Consider the following 18,887-nt stretch of genomic DNA (forward strand, 5'->3'; position numbering starts at 1 on the left):
TCATCATGTCTGGAGAGGTCTCTTCATTTTACAGGTACTAACCTATTTAGTCTTCGCGATGATCCCATGAGTTAGGAACCCCCCATGTTATAGATGAAAAACTTGAAAGGCTATGCAGCTTGTCCACAGGCATAAAGAATGGAAGCAGCAAAGCCAGGACTCAAATAGCCTGGCCGCAAAACCTTCACTTTAAAATGCAAAACCATACGGGTGCCTGGATGGCTCAGTTGGTTAAGCAGCCCACTTCGGCTCAGGTCATGATCTCGCAGGTTCGTGGGTTCGAGCCCCGCTTTGGGCTCTGTGCTGACAGCTCAGAGTCTGGAGCCTGCTTTGGATTCTGTGTCTCCCTCTCTCTCTTTCTCTGCCCCTCCCCCACTCCTGCTCTCTCAAAAATAAAAAAACAACAACACGAAACCATAGAAGTTTACATTGTAAGTAAGGATTTGATTTCAGGAACATATCACTATCCATCATATTGATGTTGTTCACTGAATTTTTACTGGTTTTACAGTTTCATTTGTTTCAAATGTTATACATTTAAAATTTTAGTTGTATAAAATATAAGTTGTTTATATATTTTCATTCATGTGCATATATTGAAGCAGCATTAAAATTTAAGAAGCTAAAATTTAGTCAAGTGCCACTGCATTGACAAGACCTTTCTAAAGAATTCTAGTGTGAGTGATTTACTTTTCTGTATCTCCATACCATTTAGTGATCTTAAAGCTCAAAGCGAACTCTGTCCTATATTACATCACTTTACATTGTACTGTAAATAACTTGGAAAGGCTGTATTGCAAAACTCATCATTATAACTCCTGTTATATCTAAAGAGTACTTTGAACAACACTTGAGTAGAATAAATGTTACGTGATCTCCTGAGGTTTGCTCATAGACTGCACCCTGTAAGAGCCCGACTGACCTATTATCAGTATTATACAATGCTGAAAGGCCTGGACTCTGACAGCAGCTTTATCTGCCAGTGACTCAGTGTGTAACCTTGGTCCTCACCTGAGCCTCCTTCTGCCAATGGGGAAGAAAGACATTGGTAATATCAGGCAAAAGAAGATGCTAGACAGGGCACATGCCAATTATACCAATTATGCCTTTCAACTCTCCTAGTTAAGCCTAAAGCTATTCTAATATAAAAGGACACTTACTCTAATTGCTTAAAAAACCAAAACAAAACCCACGGGCGCACCTGGGTGGCTCAGTTAAGCGTCTGACTCTTGATTTTGGCTCAGGTCATGGTCTCATGGTTTCCTGGTTTCGAGGCCCACTCTGTGCACTGACTGCATATGGAGCCTGCTTAGGATTCTCCTCTCTCCACCCCTCCTCTGCTTGTACTCTCTCTGCCTCTCTCAAAATAAATAAATAAACTAAAAAAACCCAAAAAACAAAAAACAAAACCCAAACAAGAGGCTTTTAGACATTCCAAGGGAATTTCTTTTTTAAACCATTTCTTATCCTCAAAGTAAAACAACCCCATAAAACAAATTATGATTCTTTGTCTCATGACAAGGCCACCTCTAATCCAAAGCCAAACTGGCTTTCCAAAATTTGCCTCCTCTAAGCATTTTTAGATTCTACCTCATACTGACTAACCACCAAGTTCCGTAGATTTTACCCCTAAATGTATGTGGAGCTCACTCTTTGTCACCACCCATACTAATAAATGGAGGTTCTCGATACGTGATCCCAGAACCAGCAGCATTAGCATTCACTTGGGATCTTAAAAGTTAAAAGCAATCCATGTTTTCACAAGCCATCCACGTGATTCTGAGTTTGAGTTAATTCTAATCTAAACTAACTGAAACAAACTTTAGTGGTCTCTACATCCAGCCTACTTACCCTATTTAATACATATGCTGTGCATACACAGATTTCATCAGTGATTTTCCATTTACCAAAGTAGTGATTTTCAAATATGAGTCTATTGACCCATCACAGAAGATAGTGAGGTCAATCCAGTGGGTCAAGAGCAGTATTTAACTTTAAAAAAGTGAAATTAGAAGAAAACATAACAGAATGTATCACATATAGAAGAGATATTATTTTCTTAAACTTTGCTTCAATTATGTCTGTATGCATGTGCATGTGTATTACCTACTATATAGGTCATAATGTGAAACGTTTCAATAACACTTGCCTACAGTAATGCCTCTCAAAATTTATTCACATTTTTTATTCATACCCCAGGGATCGTGTTATAATGAAGATTTTGATTCCAGTAAGTCTGGGAGGGTTTCTGAGACTGCATTTCTAATAAGATCGCAAGTAATGGCCAGATGATCCGTGGATCTCACTTTTAGTACCAAGCTACTCAACCAAGAAACCTAGAACATTGCTAAACTTGCTACTTCAGCTTCCTTAACTCATGGCATAGTTTTATTGAACTTGAGATATGGCAGATTTGCAACATGCTAGAAAATTTTGCTGACTGAATGTTCGGAGAACTGTAATGGTGGTGTTCTAGTTAACATATAGGGAAACATACATGTTTTTTCCCTTTAACTATAGTTGTTAGCAGTCTTCAAAATGGAGTTTCCTATTTTCTGTCTTAGGAAATTAATAAACTGAGTTAAATTTAGTTTTCTTTGATGATTAACAATTTTGAATAGCCTGAAAAAATTTTTTGAATTGCCTCAAGAGCTCTAACTATAGAATAATATCAATATAAATGTATAAAATGTAGAGAAGAAATGGACTCAATTTAATAAGCATTGACTTCTGATTATACTCTGGATATTTTAATTTCTTGCCAAGATCCTGAAATGAACTCTTTCAGTCACCAAATTAAGAATTATATTTGACAAGAACAAGAAATGGAGCTGACTAGTGGCCCAATCTGTGTGTACCATTTTGTTATACAAGGGGTTTGGTCAAAATGGAATATTCATTTATTCAATGCAAAACTCAGCCACATCACCTTGAGCTCCTGAGCTTCATAAAAATGTAGAGTTGGCCAAGGACTGACTATTCTTGACTATCCATCCACCTCCCTTCATTGAGGCAGACACACAAGGAAAATAAACCTAGGCAGTTTAATTTTTTTCAGAAAAATAAAATTTCCCCAGGTTCCCTGGTAACCTATACAAATATTAAATCACCCTCACTATCACATGCACAAAATAAACTTTGGTGAGGAATCTCCATCTCCAGCCCTCATGTCAACCTCAGCTCTATTCCATCGGTAATATGTTTTTGTTTCATGGTGGTCAGATGCAATAGGGCCTTAAATTGCATGGTAAGTCATGCAATTATTTAATATTCCTTGAAAAACATGGGCATAATCTGGGGAGAAATGGAAAGACTGAACTGTCAATAATAATTCACAGGAAACCTAGATCCCTTAATGATACTTCTATTAGTTATCCAAAATGAATGTGCTAAGGAAGTGACTCCAAAGCCAGTAATCGGGTACTTAAGTACATCAAAGGGATAAAGTGAGTTTACAGAGGAGACATAACCATTTAGTGGTTAATGTCTAACAAGTTAACCTAAGGACAGAAAGGGGATAAGATGGTGAGGCAACAGAAGCTTATTTCTTAAGGAACAGGGTCTAGAAAGAAGAATTTTGGAGCAAACTCCTGGAAGGGAAACTGGAGTCAAATAAGATAGCCCCAGAAAGAACAGAGAAGGGTGCCTGGGTGGCTCAGTCGGCTAAGTGTCCAACTTCAGCTCAGGTCATGAGTTCGTGAGATCAAGCCCTGTGTCAGGCTCTATGCTGACAGCTCAGAGCCTGGAGCCTGCTTCGGAGTCTATGTCTCCCTCTCTCTGCCCCTCTCCCGCTCACGTTCTGTCTCCCTTTCTCTCAAAAATTAACATAAAGAAATTTAAAAAAAGAAAAAAGAATGGAGAGAATATACTGGCCTTGTCCTCCTGTACATGCTTTTTCTCTTTCTCAGCTTTCCTTTATTTCTCTCCATATCTGTCTTAAAATTTTGCCTTTTCTTTGCTGGGCATTTCCTCCCTCTTTTCTTTGCCATGTCTTAACTGGCCAAAACATAAACTTGAATCATTCTTTGTTATGTGTCTTACAGATATTTGTTTAATACTTAATATCTTTTATAGATCTTTGTAATATTTCTCATATTTCTTTTACTTTGATAAAGTAAAATCCTCCTTGCTATGAATTTTAAAAAGAAGCGAGTTGAGTTTTTTTCGACATCTACTTTTTCTTTTCATGGACATTTATCTCCTACCATACCCTTTTAAAAAACTCGAGCGGACCTTCCAGTAATTTCTTTTCTCCGTGAGGCAATGACCCACATAAGTAAGGCCCCTCATCTCAGCTTATGTCTAATAAATTCTCTCATAGTGAGCTTTATGTCCTTTTTTCCCCTAATTCTATCCCTTATATTCAGTTTTTATATGAAACCATACATAAAATCTATTAATTCACATGCAACTTTCTGTTTAGGAGAACTAGTCTGAGCTCCTCATTTACCTCTTAGGAAGCAATACAGTATACTGATTAAGAGTAAAGGCTCCAAATTCAGACAGACCAGTTTTAGCCCTCTGCCACCTACTAGCTGTGTGACCTTGGGCGAGCGGCTTGACTTCACTAAGAACTCAGCTTCTTTAGCTGCAAAATAGTCATAATAAACGTATCCACCTCGTAGGATTACCACAATATTAAACAAATTTAAAGTTCTCAGCATATTGCTCAGCATATGGTGCTCAAAAACTAACCATTCTCATTCTTCAATAATCTATCTTTTACCAAACTTTTTTGAATAACATGGTTGTTCTCTTAACCCCTATACTTTTCAAATGTAACCCAGGCCCCAGTTTCCTGGAGACAATGTGGTAAATGGCACTTTAAAATGCACAGTTTCTAACTACATGCTATACCTTTAACAACTCACTCTCAAATTTTCCTTAATGTACCATTCAAGCTGATTTCATGTTTTTAGGATATCTTTCTCCAGGGAGCCATAGGAAATAATCTGCTTGTAAGCTTCTCAGGATCGTTTTGGGATAAAGGTATTTATCACTGTACCTCTCAAATTAATAAACAGGATCTAGCAGCTCAATGGACTGAAAAGAGGCAAAACAGTTGGTGAGAAGGACGAAAATAGGATGTTACCATCCATGACACTGTATTTATATTTTGGATCAGCCAACCTTTCTGGGCTTGCCTGGATTTCTCAACCTGTTCATCTGTTAAATATATATTGAACATTGTGCAAGGATACAAAAAATTTAAAAAGATCCAGTCCCTGCCCTTGAGGAACTTCTAGAACATTAAAAAAACAAAAACAAAAACCTAATGCTTACCATGTAGTGTCTTATTACAAAATACATAGCAGAGTGAAATGGGAGCACAGTGGACACATATCCAAATGAGAATGCATTCCAATTTCCAATTCTTAATAACAGGTGAGAAAGGATCTGAGTCTAAAAAGGACACTTTAATTCCTACCTTCCTTTTTTGTCTCTTTGGAGTAAAGGAAGACACACATTAGTGTTTCAATTAACAAAAGGGAGGTGATAACGTATAACTGAAGAAAGACAACAATTGTGGGTTTTAAGTCCTTTTCCCCCATATCGGTCCCTCACCCTCCCTGTTCCCTGTTTTTTCAATTTGGGTAAGTAGCTTCATATTCTGGACTTACAGGCCTTGCTATCAAGTGAGGTATTATCCTCCTTGCTCCATGGCAGGGCTGGAAAAGGTGATTGATCAAGGTCCCTCCCACAGAATTCTAGAATCCAGAAATTTCCAGATCCAAAAAGGCAGGCAGAAATCTTCCCAAAGAAGGGGCCAAGGGTAAGAACTGGGGTCTAGGGAGCAAGGAACAGCGAAGGAGGCCGAAGCCAGTTCTCACCGAGAGGATCTTATCACCCTCCTGGAGCCGCCCATCCAGGGCCGCAGCCCCATTCTCTTTGATGCGGCTGACGTAGATGCCACTGTCGTTGGAGACATACTGCTGATCTGTCCCACCGACGATGTTGAAGCCCAGCCCTGAGAAAATCATGGAGGAGTTGTGAAGGAGAGAGTAGCGAAGAAGAAAGGGATTAGAGAAGAAGAGGAAAAAGAAAGAGGAAAGGCCTACTGGGGAGGGGAGGCTGGCGAGTCAACTGTGACGTAACTAGTCAATAGACCCAGGCAAGGTCAATGAAAAGTATCATCAACAGAGGTCAACAGTACCCAGAGTTGCCCACTTAGACCAAGCTAGACTAAAAATACAAACAGGGTAATCAACATAGTTTGTTGAGTATGAAAATAAAAATCTATACTAAACTCAGTTAAAGAATAATGGTGATTCTCGTAAGATGTGCTTCTGTTCACATCTGATTTTGATTCTGCTGGTGGCTTTCAGAGGACCCAATTCTCGACTTTCTCGATATTAATGTAACAGGGTAAGCAGTGTTCATGAGAAGAAGCCATGCATTTAACTAATTAGCAAATGAGCTTTTTTAATACTTATTTAAGTAATCTCTACACACAAAGTGGGGCCTGAACTCACAACCCAGAGATAAAGCATTGTGCATGTTGTTCTGACTGAGCCAGCCAGGTGCCCCTGAACTATTTTCAATTTAGTGGAGGAGAGATTCCTAACCAAACCTTCCCCTTCATACTTCTCTTCTCCCAACCTTGAGGACAATTTGTGTATGGAGGTGTTTTGGAGGAAATGGTCTTAGGAGTTTCATTTTTTCTTCTACTTAGCATGAAGGGAACTAGGGAGGTAACTGAAGCTTCATGATGGGACCAAATCACCAAATTCACTCTTGTTTCCTTTTCTACTTTCAGTGCAAACAACTACATATTCAAGTAGTTTGCCAAGTTTTATCCACTGTAGAGAACGGACTACCCACTGATTAGCAACTCTCCATCTTGCCCCTCACCCTCACCCCTGGCAACTACCCTTCGATTCTTTGCTTCTGTGAGTCATTTAAATAGGTATAAAATTTCAGTTATGCAAGATGAGTAAGTTCTAGAGATCTGAGGTACAACATGGTGCCTACAGATAATAACAGTGTTACCGTACTCTTAAAAATCAGTTAAGAGAGTAGGTCTCATCTGACCACCAAAGTATCATTTCCATGGACCCACCACTCAGCTGTTGGAAGAATTTCACTTTACAAAAACCACTTTTATAAAGGAAAGAAAAGGAAAAGAAAGAATATAAAAGAAAAGGAAAGAACCTCCTGGGGTTTTCTTTATGTCAGATACTGTAGAATTCATAGCCACAGCAAAAAGAGAAAAGGGTTTGGAAACAATGAAAAAACAAAAGTCTGGTGGCACGATTAGAAGGAATGGCCGTAATCACTAGCTTACTATTGGTTTCAACAGAAAAGATACTTAAGGAGACATACGTGGGCTTTCTTAAAAATTCTCCCCATTGATAGGATGAAAGCTTCCATGTAAAGCTCACAGTGTTAACACAAGTACTAGCAAATCAATCTGTGAGTGAAAGAAACACATGGCCAAAAGGAGAGAAGCAGCAGGAAACATCTCATTTACATAGCATACCTTGTGCACAGAGTCTCTGCAGGTAGAGAATGAAAAGGATTTAAGATACATGATAGAAAGCTACTTCTAGAAGATGACTATTTCAACTTCCTTGAAGGGTAGGGTATGAAAACTTAAGTTATTAAATGGGTTTTCTTAGAACACTCTTAATTTGTTTCATAGTGGGTGGGAGGTACTGGAAAGGGGATGGTGGGTAGTTATAACTATGAGAAAGGGGATGGTGGGTAGTTATGAGAGAAGACAGAAAGGTAGGTGAAGCCTGATTGTTGAAGGCTTTGAAACCACTTCAAAACTGTGGTTTGAGCAAGGTGGCTGAGGACAACCAGCCTCTCACAATACTAGCACAAACTATTTGGAGCAAATCTTTCAAATCTAACATCTTTACTAAACACTATAGATGACTGGGGATTTGGGGAATAGGAAGCATGTGTTAAGCAGCCTAATGCAATATAACTGTTAGAAAGAGGAAGGAATTTGCTACTGTTATTCAAAGCTACAGAAGAGTGCCTAAAAAAAGGAGAGTGGGAGAAATCTAATCGAAATTTTCTATGAACACATAAGTACAGTCTACTCTCACCCAGAAGTCACGCTTCAATGGCATGTTTATAAGCGATCGCTATGTCAGTTGTAAATGCACTACGCCATTTAACATGAAAACTCTGAGGCTGGCAGGAAGTCTCTTTCCTCATTAAGAGCATTTAGAGAACTGAACTCACCCATAATTCGAAGCATTGCTGAAATAAAATGGGAGTCACCAAAGCACTGGGCAGCAGTACTACCAATTCAAACCTGGGCCCTACATTAATCCCCAAGTCATCTGTTCATTAAAAATTCCCGATCATTTACTATGCGTCAGGCACTGTGTTATGTTCTGAGGAAGACATAAAGCTAAACTGGATAGTCCCTGCTTTAACCACAAACAGAAATTTACCCTCTTGCCTGTCCCTTTTAGATTGTGCAGAGGCTAATCAGAGGCAGAACACCTGGTCATAAATTCAACTCCATAACTTACCACATGTGTGGACTTACTAAGTCAGTGTACCTCTAATCCTCGGTTTCCTTTTCTGTAACGTTAAGGATTACAAGTTCTGCCCTCTCTACCTCAAAAGGTAAATGCTAGGGTCTAATAACATCAAATCTGAAAAAATCCTTCATAATCTACAAAGTAGTTACTGTAAGAGCAGTTGTCAATAAACAGTGGTGCCTGCTACAGCCCAAACTGGACAGTTTGATGGAAAAAAGATTAAAAAAGACACAGTACAAATGTGGAAAGTCCTAAAATATAAGAAGACAGATAAAAAGTCCATCCAACTATTAGAACAAGACTGGTTTGGAACTCAAACTTATTGAAATTAAGTATATCTATGGTGACCCAGACATCCCCATCATGAAGAGTTTCTAGCAAGGGTGGTATTTAAAATACACAACAGTCAGTCCAGCACACGTACCAATCAATTGCAACAGATGTCAGCTAGAAACAACCAGGAGGAGAAGGGCTCTCCCAGTATGTATCTGCTGATTACCAACTGTGTCTCAGGAAAATCTTCCATAAATAGGGTAGACCACCGATCCTAGTTTGTCTGGGAGTCTTGATGAATACCTGTTATAATTAAAATAGTCCCCTTCAACTTAAAAAGCATCTCATTTTGGACCACTGTGATCATCCTATCTATAAAGGATAATGTAAAAATGTTAACTGCAGCATGTTTTGTGGTAGGGTAAAACTGATGGTAATTTAGATGTCTATACTTTAGGGAACTGATAACTAAAATATAGTTAAAAGTCAGAAGCACTAAGTAATCATATCTAAGGTAACAGGGTTTTAAAATGTAATGTTGGTTATTAATAGCCCAATATCTTCTTATAAATTAGAAACCCATGCACACAAAACAGTATTACCTACTTACAAAAATGTATGTATGTATAGGGGCACCTGGGTGGCTCAGTTGGTTAAGCATCTGACTCTCGATTTCAGCTCAGGTCATGATTTCACGGTTCATGAGATTGAGCCTCAAGTCGGACTCTGCCCTGACAATGCAAAGCCTTCTTGGGATTCTCTCTTTCCTTCTCTCTCTCTCTCTCTCAAAATAAATAAATATTTTTTAAAAAACACAAAAGACAAAAGTACATGTATTGTTAAAGACATGTAAAGACACATTAGAATGGGTACCTATGGGGGAAAGGGTACAAGATGAAGTTTAGGGATAAAGGACAAAAATCAAACCAGAGGGGGACCTTGCATTTACTGATGATGACAATGTTTTATGGACCTAAAGGATACAATTAATTCAGCTCTCAGCATCTATGATCCAAAAGGGGCTGAGGGAGAGGAAAAAAGAAAAAGACTAGGACTCAATGGCTTTTTAAAAAGTGAGTGAATGAAGAAGTATTACATAGTGAACTCGGGTTATAATGTGCCAATAATTTTTTTTAAACGTGATAAGATTAAAATGCACTGCTTGGTCTCTAATTTGGAAAAGAACTCTAAATGCAAGAAAGTAAAGATGGCATAAGAATTACACCACCGTCGCACTAGGAGAGAAAGAAAGTACGTCTTGTATAGGAGCTTTGCAAAGTCAAACAAGAAATGCCTTCTTGTGGACACCCCCCAACCTGTCTCCAAGTCTGGACCTTGGGCTCATTTATGTATAAGAGCAGTAATAGTAGAAGCAACAGATAATATTTACGGAGCATTTAATATGTACCAGCTACCATGCTATGCACTTTGCATACATTATCTCATTTAATCTTCTCAACAAACAGGTGAAGTGATTATTACATTTTATAGATGAATTTGAAGATGAGGCATGAAGAGATTAAGTAATTTTACAAAAGGTTAATCTGGATGTTTGATTCCAAAGTGTGAGTTTTAAATCATTTTGCCATACTCTATTGTTGTAGAAAATAGAAACAACTGCTTTAGGAAAAAAAATCTGCTCAGCAAGGCTGGCTATCTTGGGAGGCAACTTGCCTTTGAGCTGGCCGGACAAGCAATGTTGGAATAATGCTTGTAGAACAGTTCCCAACAGTAATATATTCCAGAGGAAGAACTGGTCATTCTGGAGTTCTGTCACTTGAATCACGGTCCCTAGTGCTTACTTTCAGGCCAAAGAAAGAAAAGCCCTTCATTTATTTTAGATTCTTGTCTTTAAAATTTGTAAGTTATAAGGTAAAAAACAATGTTTAACCATATTGCTCTAGAAATAATAATTCTGGACATAATGAAAATGAAACAAAACAGTCCATTAACACCAATGATGGTAGCCACTTCTTGAATTAGGAATACCAGATTAACAAAACACCCTTATTTCCCTCACTATCAGCATGCAGGTTTTTTTTTTTTTATCCCAAGATAATCTCACTAATTTTCCCTAGATGTCAATCAAACTCACTGTTTGTTTAGTGGTAAAATATATGTAACATAAAATTTAACTTTTTAGCCACTTTTTAAAAATGTTTATTTGTTTTTGAGAGGAAGAGAGAGAGAGAAAGAAGCAGAGAGACAGAATCCCAAGCAGGCTCCCCACTGTGAGCACAGAGCCGGACCCAGGGTTCGAACTCACAAACCATGAAATCACAACCTGAGCTGAAATTGAATGGATGCTTAACCAACTGAGCCACCCAGTGCCTCTAGCCATTAAAAAATTTTTTTAAAATAATATTTTAATGTTTATTTATATTTGAGAGAGACAGAGTGTGAACAGGGGAGGGGCAGAGAGAGAGGGAGACAGAATCTGAAGCAGGCTCCAGGCTCTGAGCTGTCAGCACAGAGCCTGATGCGGGGCTTGAGCCCACAAACTGCAAGATCATGACCTTAGCCAAAGTCGGACACTTAACTGGCTGAGCCACCCAGGCACCCCTAAAAAATTTTTTTAATGTTTATTTATTTTTGAGAGAAAGACACAGCACGACTGGGGGAGGGGCAGAGACAGGGAGACACAGAATCTGAAGCAGGCTCCAGGCTGTAAGCTTCAGCACAAAGCCCAATGCATGGCTTGAACTCACAAACCATGAGATCATAAACTGAGACGAAGTCCGACACTTAACCAACTGAGCCACCCACGCGACCTACCACTAGCCATTTTTGAATGTATAATTAAATGGCATTAAGTACATGCACAATGTTGTGCAACCATCACCACTATCCATATCCAGAACTTTCTCATCATACCAAACAAAAATTCTGTACCCATTAAACAGTAATTCCTCCCCTTCACCTTGGTAACCTCTATTATACTTTAGGTCTCTAGGAGTTTGCATATTCTGTATACCTCATGTAAGTGGAATCATACAATATTTGTTCTTTTGCGACTTGCTTCTTTTTCATTTAGCATAGTATCTTCCAGGTTCATCCATGTTGTAACATGTATCAGAATTTCATTCTTTTTAAAGGCTGAATAATATTCCATTGTGTGTACATACCATATTTTGTGTATCTACTCATCTCTCAGGGGACATTTGGTTATTTCCACATTTTGGCTACTGTGAATAATGCTATGAACATTGGTGTACAAGTATCTATTTGAGTCCCTGCTTTCAATTCCTTTGGGCAATTATCTAGGAACTGAATTGCTGGATCACATAGCAATTTTTTAACAATTTGAGGAACTGCTCAAATGTTTCCCACAGTGGGTACATCATTTAAGATTCCAACAAGCAATGCGCAGGGTTCAAATTTCTCCATATCCTTGCCAATACTTATTTTTACTTGTCTTTTAGATAATAGTCATTCTAGTGGATGTGAAGTGGTATATCATTGTGATTTTGATTTGCACTTTCCTAAGGCTGTGATGTTGAATATCTTTTCATGAGTTTATTGGCCCATATGCATATCTTCTCTGGAGAAATATCTTTCAAGTCCTTTGCTTATTCTGAATTGGTTTTGTTGTTGTTGAGTTATAAGAGTTCTTTATATACTGGATATTAATCCATTATCAGATATATGACTTGCAAATATCTTCTCTCATTCTGTGTTATCTCTAACTCTGTGTCTTTTGATGCACAAAATTTTTAATTTTGGCAAAACCCAATTATTTTTTTCGCTGCCTGTACGTTTTGTGTCATAGCCAAAAAAAAAAAAAAAAAAAAAAATCACCAAACTCAAAAATGTAAATACTTTCCCTATCTTTTCTTTTAAGAGTTTTATAGTATTCGCTTTGGGGGGGGGGGGGGGGGGGAGAAGGGTGTAGGGGGACAGATAGTCTGCTCACTTGCTTTACTTATTTATAAGTTTTTATTTAAATTCCTGTTAGTAAACATACAGTGTAATATTAGTTTCAGGTGTGCAGTATAGTTGTTCAACACTTCCATACAATACCCAGTGCTCATCACAACAAATGTACTTCTTAATCCCCATCACCTACTTAACCCATCCCCTGGCCCACCTCCTTTATGGTAACCCTCAGTTTGTTCTGTATAGTTAAGAGTCTGCTTCTTGGTTTGCCTCTCTCTCTTTTCCCTTTGCCCATTTGTTCTGTTTCTTAAATTTCACATAGGAGTGAAATCATGTATTTGTCTTTCTCTGACTTATTTCACTTAGCATAATAGTCTCCAGCTCCATCCATGTTGTAAATGGCAAGATTCCATTCTTTTTTTATGGCTGAGTAATACTCTATTGTGTAACATATATTCCAAACCTTCTTTATCCACTCATCAATCAATGGACAGAGTTAGCTCTTACATTTCGGTATCTGATGCACTTTTAATTTTTGTTATGCACTGAGATGTAAGGCAAGAATCCAACTTCAGTGCTTTGCATTTGCAGATGCAGTTTTCCCAACACCATTTATTGGAAACTGTCCTTCCACACAACGAATGGTCCTGGCACCCTTTCCAAAATCATTTAACCGTATAGGAGAGGGTTTGTTTCTGGCCCCCCTGTTTTATGCCAGTGCTCTATATATCTGTCCTTATGTCAGGGCCACACTATTTGGAACACTGTAGCTTTGTAGTAAGGCTTGAAATCAGGAAGTTTTGAGTTCCCCAACTTCACTTTTTCTTTTCAAGATTGCTCTGGCTATTAGGGGTCCTTTGACATTTCATATGAATTGTAGAGTGTGGTTTTCTATTTCTACAAAAAGGCTGATTAGATTTTGACAAAGATTGCATTACTATACAGAATGCTTTGATAGTATTGTCTGTCATCTTAACCATATTAAGTCTTCCAGTCCATGAATGTGGAATGTATTTCTACTTATTCATGTCTTCATTTTTTTTCAGCCAAAATTTGTAGTTTTCAATGTACAAATTATTGCCCCCTTGGTTAAACTCACAAGTGTTTTATTCTTTTTGATGCTACTGTAAATGGAATTATTTACTTAATTTCCTTTGCAGATTGTTCATTGTTAATGTATAGAAACTAAACTGATTTTGTGTGTTGAGTGTGTATCCTGCAACTTTACTGAATTTGTTATAAACCCTAACAGGTATTGTTTGTTTGTAGAACATTTAGAGTTTACTACATGTAAGATCATTTCATCTGTGACTAGAGACAATTTTACTTCTTTCTTTCCAATTTGTATGCCTTTTCTTTCTTTTTCTTGTCTAGCCATTCTGGTTAGGACTTTTAATACCATATTGAACAAAAGTGGTGAAAGCACACATCCTTGTCTTTGTTCTTAATCTTAGCTTTCATGCTTACATAAGTGAGTATGTTGTCAGCTGTGGATTCTTCATACATTGCCATCATCATGCTGAGGAAGTTTCCTTCAATTCCTAGTTTGCTTTTAACATGGAAAAGTGTTGAATATCCTTAAATGCTTTTTCTGTATCTGCTGAGATGATCATGTGGGTTTTTTCCTTCATTCTATTAATATGTTGTATTACTTTGAAGGGTTTTTCTTTTATTGAATCATCTTTGCATTCATGGAATAAATCCCATTTTGTCATGGCCTATATTCCTCTTAATATGTTCCTAAATTAAAACAATGTAGCTCTATAATCACCCTAGCGACCTACGTGAATGCAATTTCTGATCACAACCACAGGGAGCAGGACCCAAGCGGAACCAAGTTTATTTCTGGACTCTCTATCAAAATCAATCAACTGAGTTGATGAAATGGGGATTATGGTCTGGAGAGGGTGAGGTCGCTGGAAGCTGCAGGGCAAAGTTCTGGAAAGGAGGAAGGGAGGCAGAAAAAAAAAGAGATCCAGGTATCTTCATGAGTCTTTACAAAGTACTAGCCCAAGCAGATGCTGAGTCAAACTCCAGAAGACTGGACAAACAAAAACTAGGAAGTTGTATGCTGGATAATTCTCAGAGTTCAAAAAGGGCAGGGAGATTTTCAAGTTCTGTCCAGCCAGAATGGAAATCCTCCGTGATTCACTTGAAAATTCTGTGGATACTCACTTAGAACATAACTCATTTGTAGAGTTGAACTATCCCTGAAGTAAATACGACTTTAGAATCATCCTAGAAAAGGTTACAAACAGGCCTTCAGGAGGTCAAACTGATCTACAAGTTACTTAACTGCCTGCTAACACAAAGTTCAGCACTGTAACATTAACAATGTTCATGTAATAAAACAAAATGCAGACAGGCAACAACGTAATAGTCACAATATCCAGAATCTAAAAATTAACATGCTAAGAAGAAAACACGACCCATAATCAAGAGAAAAATCAATCATGAGAAACAAAACCAGAAACAATAAAGGATGAAACAGGCAGACAAGGATGTTTAAAAGGTTATTGTAACTATGTGGAAATAATTAAAGGAAGTTAAACATAATGAAAAAATGGAAGATTTTTTTTCAAGTCTTTAATCCATTTTGAGTTGATTTTTGTATATGGTATAAGGGAGTGGTTCAGTTTCATCCTTGTGCATGTTTGCATGTCTTTTGCGTCCTGTCCAGTTTTTCCAACACCATTTTTGAAGAGACTATCTTTTCCCTATTATATATTCTTAGTCTCTTTGTTACAAATTAATTGACTATACATGCATGGGTTTATTTCTGGGCTATTTTGTTCCACTGATGTATATATGAAAATGAAAGTTGAAAGAAAAAAAAAAAAAGAAAACTCACAGATTTTGAAAACTACAATATCTGAAAGGAAAAACACACTAGATGTGATTAACAACCAATGTGATACCACAAGACAAAAGATCAATGAGCCTGAAGACATAGAAGGGACCCACAGTAACATGCAGGATAAAAGCGATATGTAACTGGAGTTCCAGAAGGAGAGGAAAAGGGAAACAAAAAACGTTTGAAGAATCTACTGACTCAAATTTGTGAAAAATATACACAAGCAGATCCAAGAAGCTCAACAAACTCCAATCAGAATAAACAGAAAAGAAAAAAAAACAAACAGCAAAGTATATCATAACCACACTGCTCAACACCAGATATAAAGAGAATCTTGAAAGCAGTCACAGGGGAAAAGGACAAGTATATGCTAAGGAGCAAAGATGAGAATGACACCAGACTTCTCCTCAGAAACTATACAAACCTTAAGTCAATGCAACATCATCTTTAAAATGCTGAAAGAGCGGTGGGTGCCTGGGTGGCTCAGTCAGTTAAGTGTCCAACTTCAGCTCAGGTCATGATCTTGCGCTTCCTGAGTTTGAGCCCCGTGTCGGGCTCTGTGCTGACAAGTCGGGAGCCTAGAGCCTGCTTCAGGTTCTGTGTCTCCCTCTCTGCCCCTCCCCTGCTCACGCTCTGTCTCTCTCTCTCAAAAATAAATAAACATTAAAAATATTTTTTAAATAAATAAAATTCTAAAATAAAAATATAATTTAGAATTTCATGTCCAGTGAATACAGCCTTCAAAAGAAAGGCAAAATAAATATTTTTTTTCAGAAAAACAAAAGCAGGGAGAATTTGTCACAAGCAGATCTGCACTATGATAAATGTTAAAGGAAATCCTTCAGACAAAAGAGGAATAATACTGAACAGAAACTGGATCTATACGCAGGAATGAATACCACCAGAAATCATAAATACATGGATAAACACTAGTGAAAAGGAAAGGGATGGACACACACTACGCAGGTGAACTGGCCCTATGAATATTATAAAAAGTAGACTTCAGAATAAAGAATATTACAGAGAATAAAAAAGGACCTTTCCTAATGAAAAAAGTCCATTCACCAAGATGCCATTAAAACACAAAATATGACCTGGGTGCCTTGGTGGCTCACAGTCAGCGGAGCATCCAACTCTTGATTTTGGCTCTGGTCATGATCTCAGGGTCATGGAACAGAGCCCGGTGTCAGGCTCTGTGCTGAGCATGGAGCCTCCTTAAGATTCTCTCTCTCTCCCTCTGTTCCTCCCCCACTCATGCTCTATCTCCCTCTCTAAAATAAAATAAAGGTTAAAACATTAAATATGAACACACCAGATAAGAGAACTTAAATATTAATGGAGCAAAAACTGAAATGAGAAAAAGGCAAATAAAAAACGACAGTTGCAGATTTCAACACTTCTTAGCAACTGGTAGAACAAAAAAAAAAATCAGTAAAAATACAGAACACTTGAGCAAAACTAAGAACCAAATTCATGTAATTTATCTTTACAGAACAGCACACACAACAACTATGGAATAAACATTCCTTTCTAATGCACAGGTAATGTTCACAAAGATTGACCAAAGGCTGCTCCATAAGTAAATCTCAATAAATTTCAAAAAACAGACTTAAATTAGAAATCAGCAAAATTGGGGCACCTGGGTGGCTCAGTCGGTTAAACATCTAACTTCAGCTCAGGTCATGATCTCCGTTCATGGGTTCAACCTCCACATCGGGCTCTGAGCCGACAGCTCAGTGCCTGGAGCCTGCTTCAGATTCTATGTCTCCCTCTCTCTCTCTGCCCCTCCCCCACTTGCTCTCTTTCTCTCTCTCTCTCTCTCTCGAAAATAAACGTTAAAAAATTAAAAAAAAAAAAAGAAATCAGCAAAAATAATTGTATTAGTTTTCTTGGACTGCCAAAACAAAATACTACAGACCGTATGGCTGAAATTCTGTTCTGGAGGCTTGGCAAGTCCAATGTCAAAGTACCAGCAAGACAAATTTCATGCTGAGGCCTCTTCTCTTGACGTGTAAGTGGCCACCATCTCATTGTGTGCTCACATGACTTCTTCGTGAGTTCTGAGAGAGAGATTGTGCGCACATGCACAAGCGTGCACTCTCTGGGTCTCTATAAGGACACTGATTCTATAGGATCAAGGCTCCATCCTTAACTTCATTTAACTTTAATTACTTCTGTAAAGACCTTATCTCCAAATACAGTCATATTGAGGGTTAAGGTTTCAACTCAACATCTGAATTTCCCAGGGGGGTGGGCACATGGGGACAAACATTCAGTCCATAACAATAAGATATTGAAAAAAATCCCTCAATGTTTGGAAAACAACCTATGAGTTAAAAATGAAACTATAGGGGTGCCTGGGTGGCACAGTCGGTTAGGCGTCCGACTTCAGCCAGGTCACGATCTCGCGGTCCGTGAGTTCGAGCCCCGCGTCGGGCTCTGGACTGATGGCTCAGAGCCTGGAGCCTGTTTCCGATTCTGTGTCTCCCTCTCTCTCTGCCCCTCCCCCGTTCATGCTCTGTCTCTCTCTGTCCCAAAAATAAATAAACGTTGAAAAAAAAATTAAAAAAAAAAAAGAAACTATAAAGGAAAACAGAAAACATTTTAACTGAATGACAATGATATCACCATATATTAAAAATTGTGGGATGGAGCTAAAACAACATTTAGAGAGAAATTTACGGCTTTACATGCTCACAATAGAAAAGAAATAATTAAAAGGTATAAAATCAATGACCTTAAATTCTATCTTAAGAAGCTAAAAAAAAACCCAAAAACCCACTAAGTTAAACCTAAAGGAAGAAAAGAAGAAAATAATAAAATAAAAGCAGACTCAATAACAGAGGGGAGCCTGGGTAGCTCAATCAGAGTCCGACTTCGGCTCAGGTCATGATCTCACTGCTCGTGGGTTCGAGCCCTGCATCAGGCTCTGTGCTGACAGCTTGCAGCCGGAGCCTGGAGCCTGCTTGGGATTCTGTCTCCATCTCTCTGCCCCTCCCCCACTCATGCTCTGTCTCTAATATAAATAAAACATTAAAAACATTTTTTTTATTTAACAGAGCCAAAAGAAAGTTCTTTGAAAGGATTAATAAAGTTGATGAACTGCTAGCAAGACTAATCTAGAAAATGTAATTTTACAAATTACCAATTTCCAGAATACAAAATGGATTATCACTATACATATCCTAAAGACATTAAAGGGATAAGGGAATATTGTGAATAATTATGGTATGTTAGATAAAATGACTCAAGAAGAAACAGAATATCTGAATATCCCATCTATTAGAAATATCTTCAAGGGGCACCTGGGTGGCTCAGTCATTAAGCATCTGACTTTGGTTCAGGTCATGATCTTACAGTTGGTGAGTTCGAGTCCCACA

General features: G+C 38.1%; 1 protein-coding gene across 1 annotated transcript in view; it reads right to left on the bottom strand.

Annotated features, from left to right (window-relative positions):
- LOC122469265 (synaptojanin 2 binding protein) overlaps positions 1-18,887 on the bottom strand; it is a 37,406-nt gene that overhangs the window by 10,469 nt on the left and 8,050 nt on the right. The window contains exon 2 of the mRNA XM_043556469.1: positions 5,832-5,968. Coding sequence (XP_043412404.1) covers positions 5,832-5,968 — 137 coding nt within the window. The remainder of the gene's footprint in view (positions 1-5,831; positions 5,969-18,887) is intronic.

This window comes from Prionailurus bengalensis, chromosome B3 (genome assembly GCF_016509475.1).
Source record: "Prionailurus bengalensis isolate Pbe53 chromosome B3, Fcat_Pben_1.1_paternal_pri, whole genome shotgun sequence".
NCBI classification, from domain to species: Eukaryota; Metazoa; Chordata; class Mammalia; order Carnivora; family Felidae; genus Prionailurus; species Prionailurus bengalensis.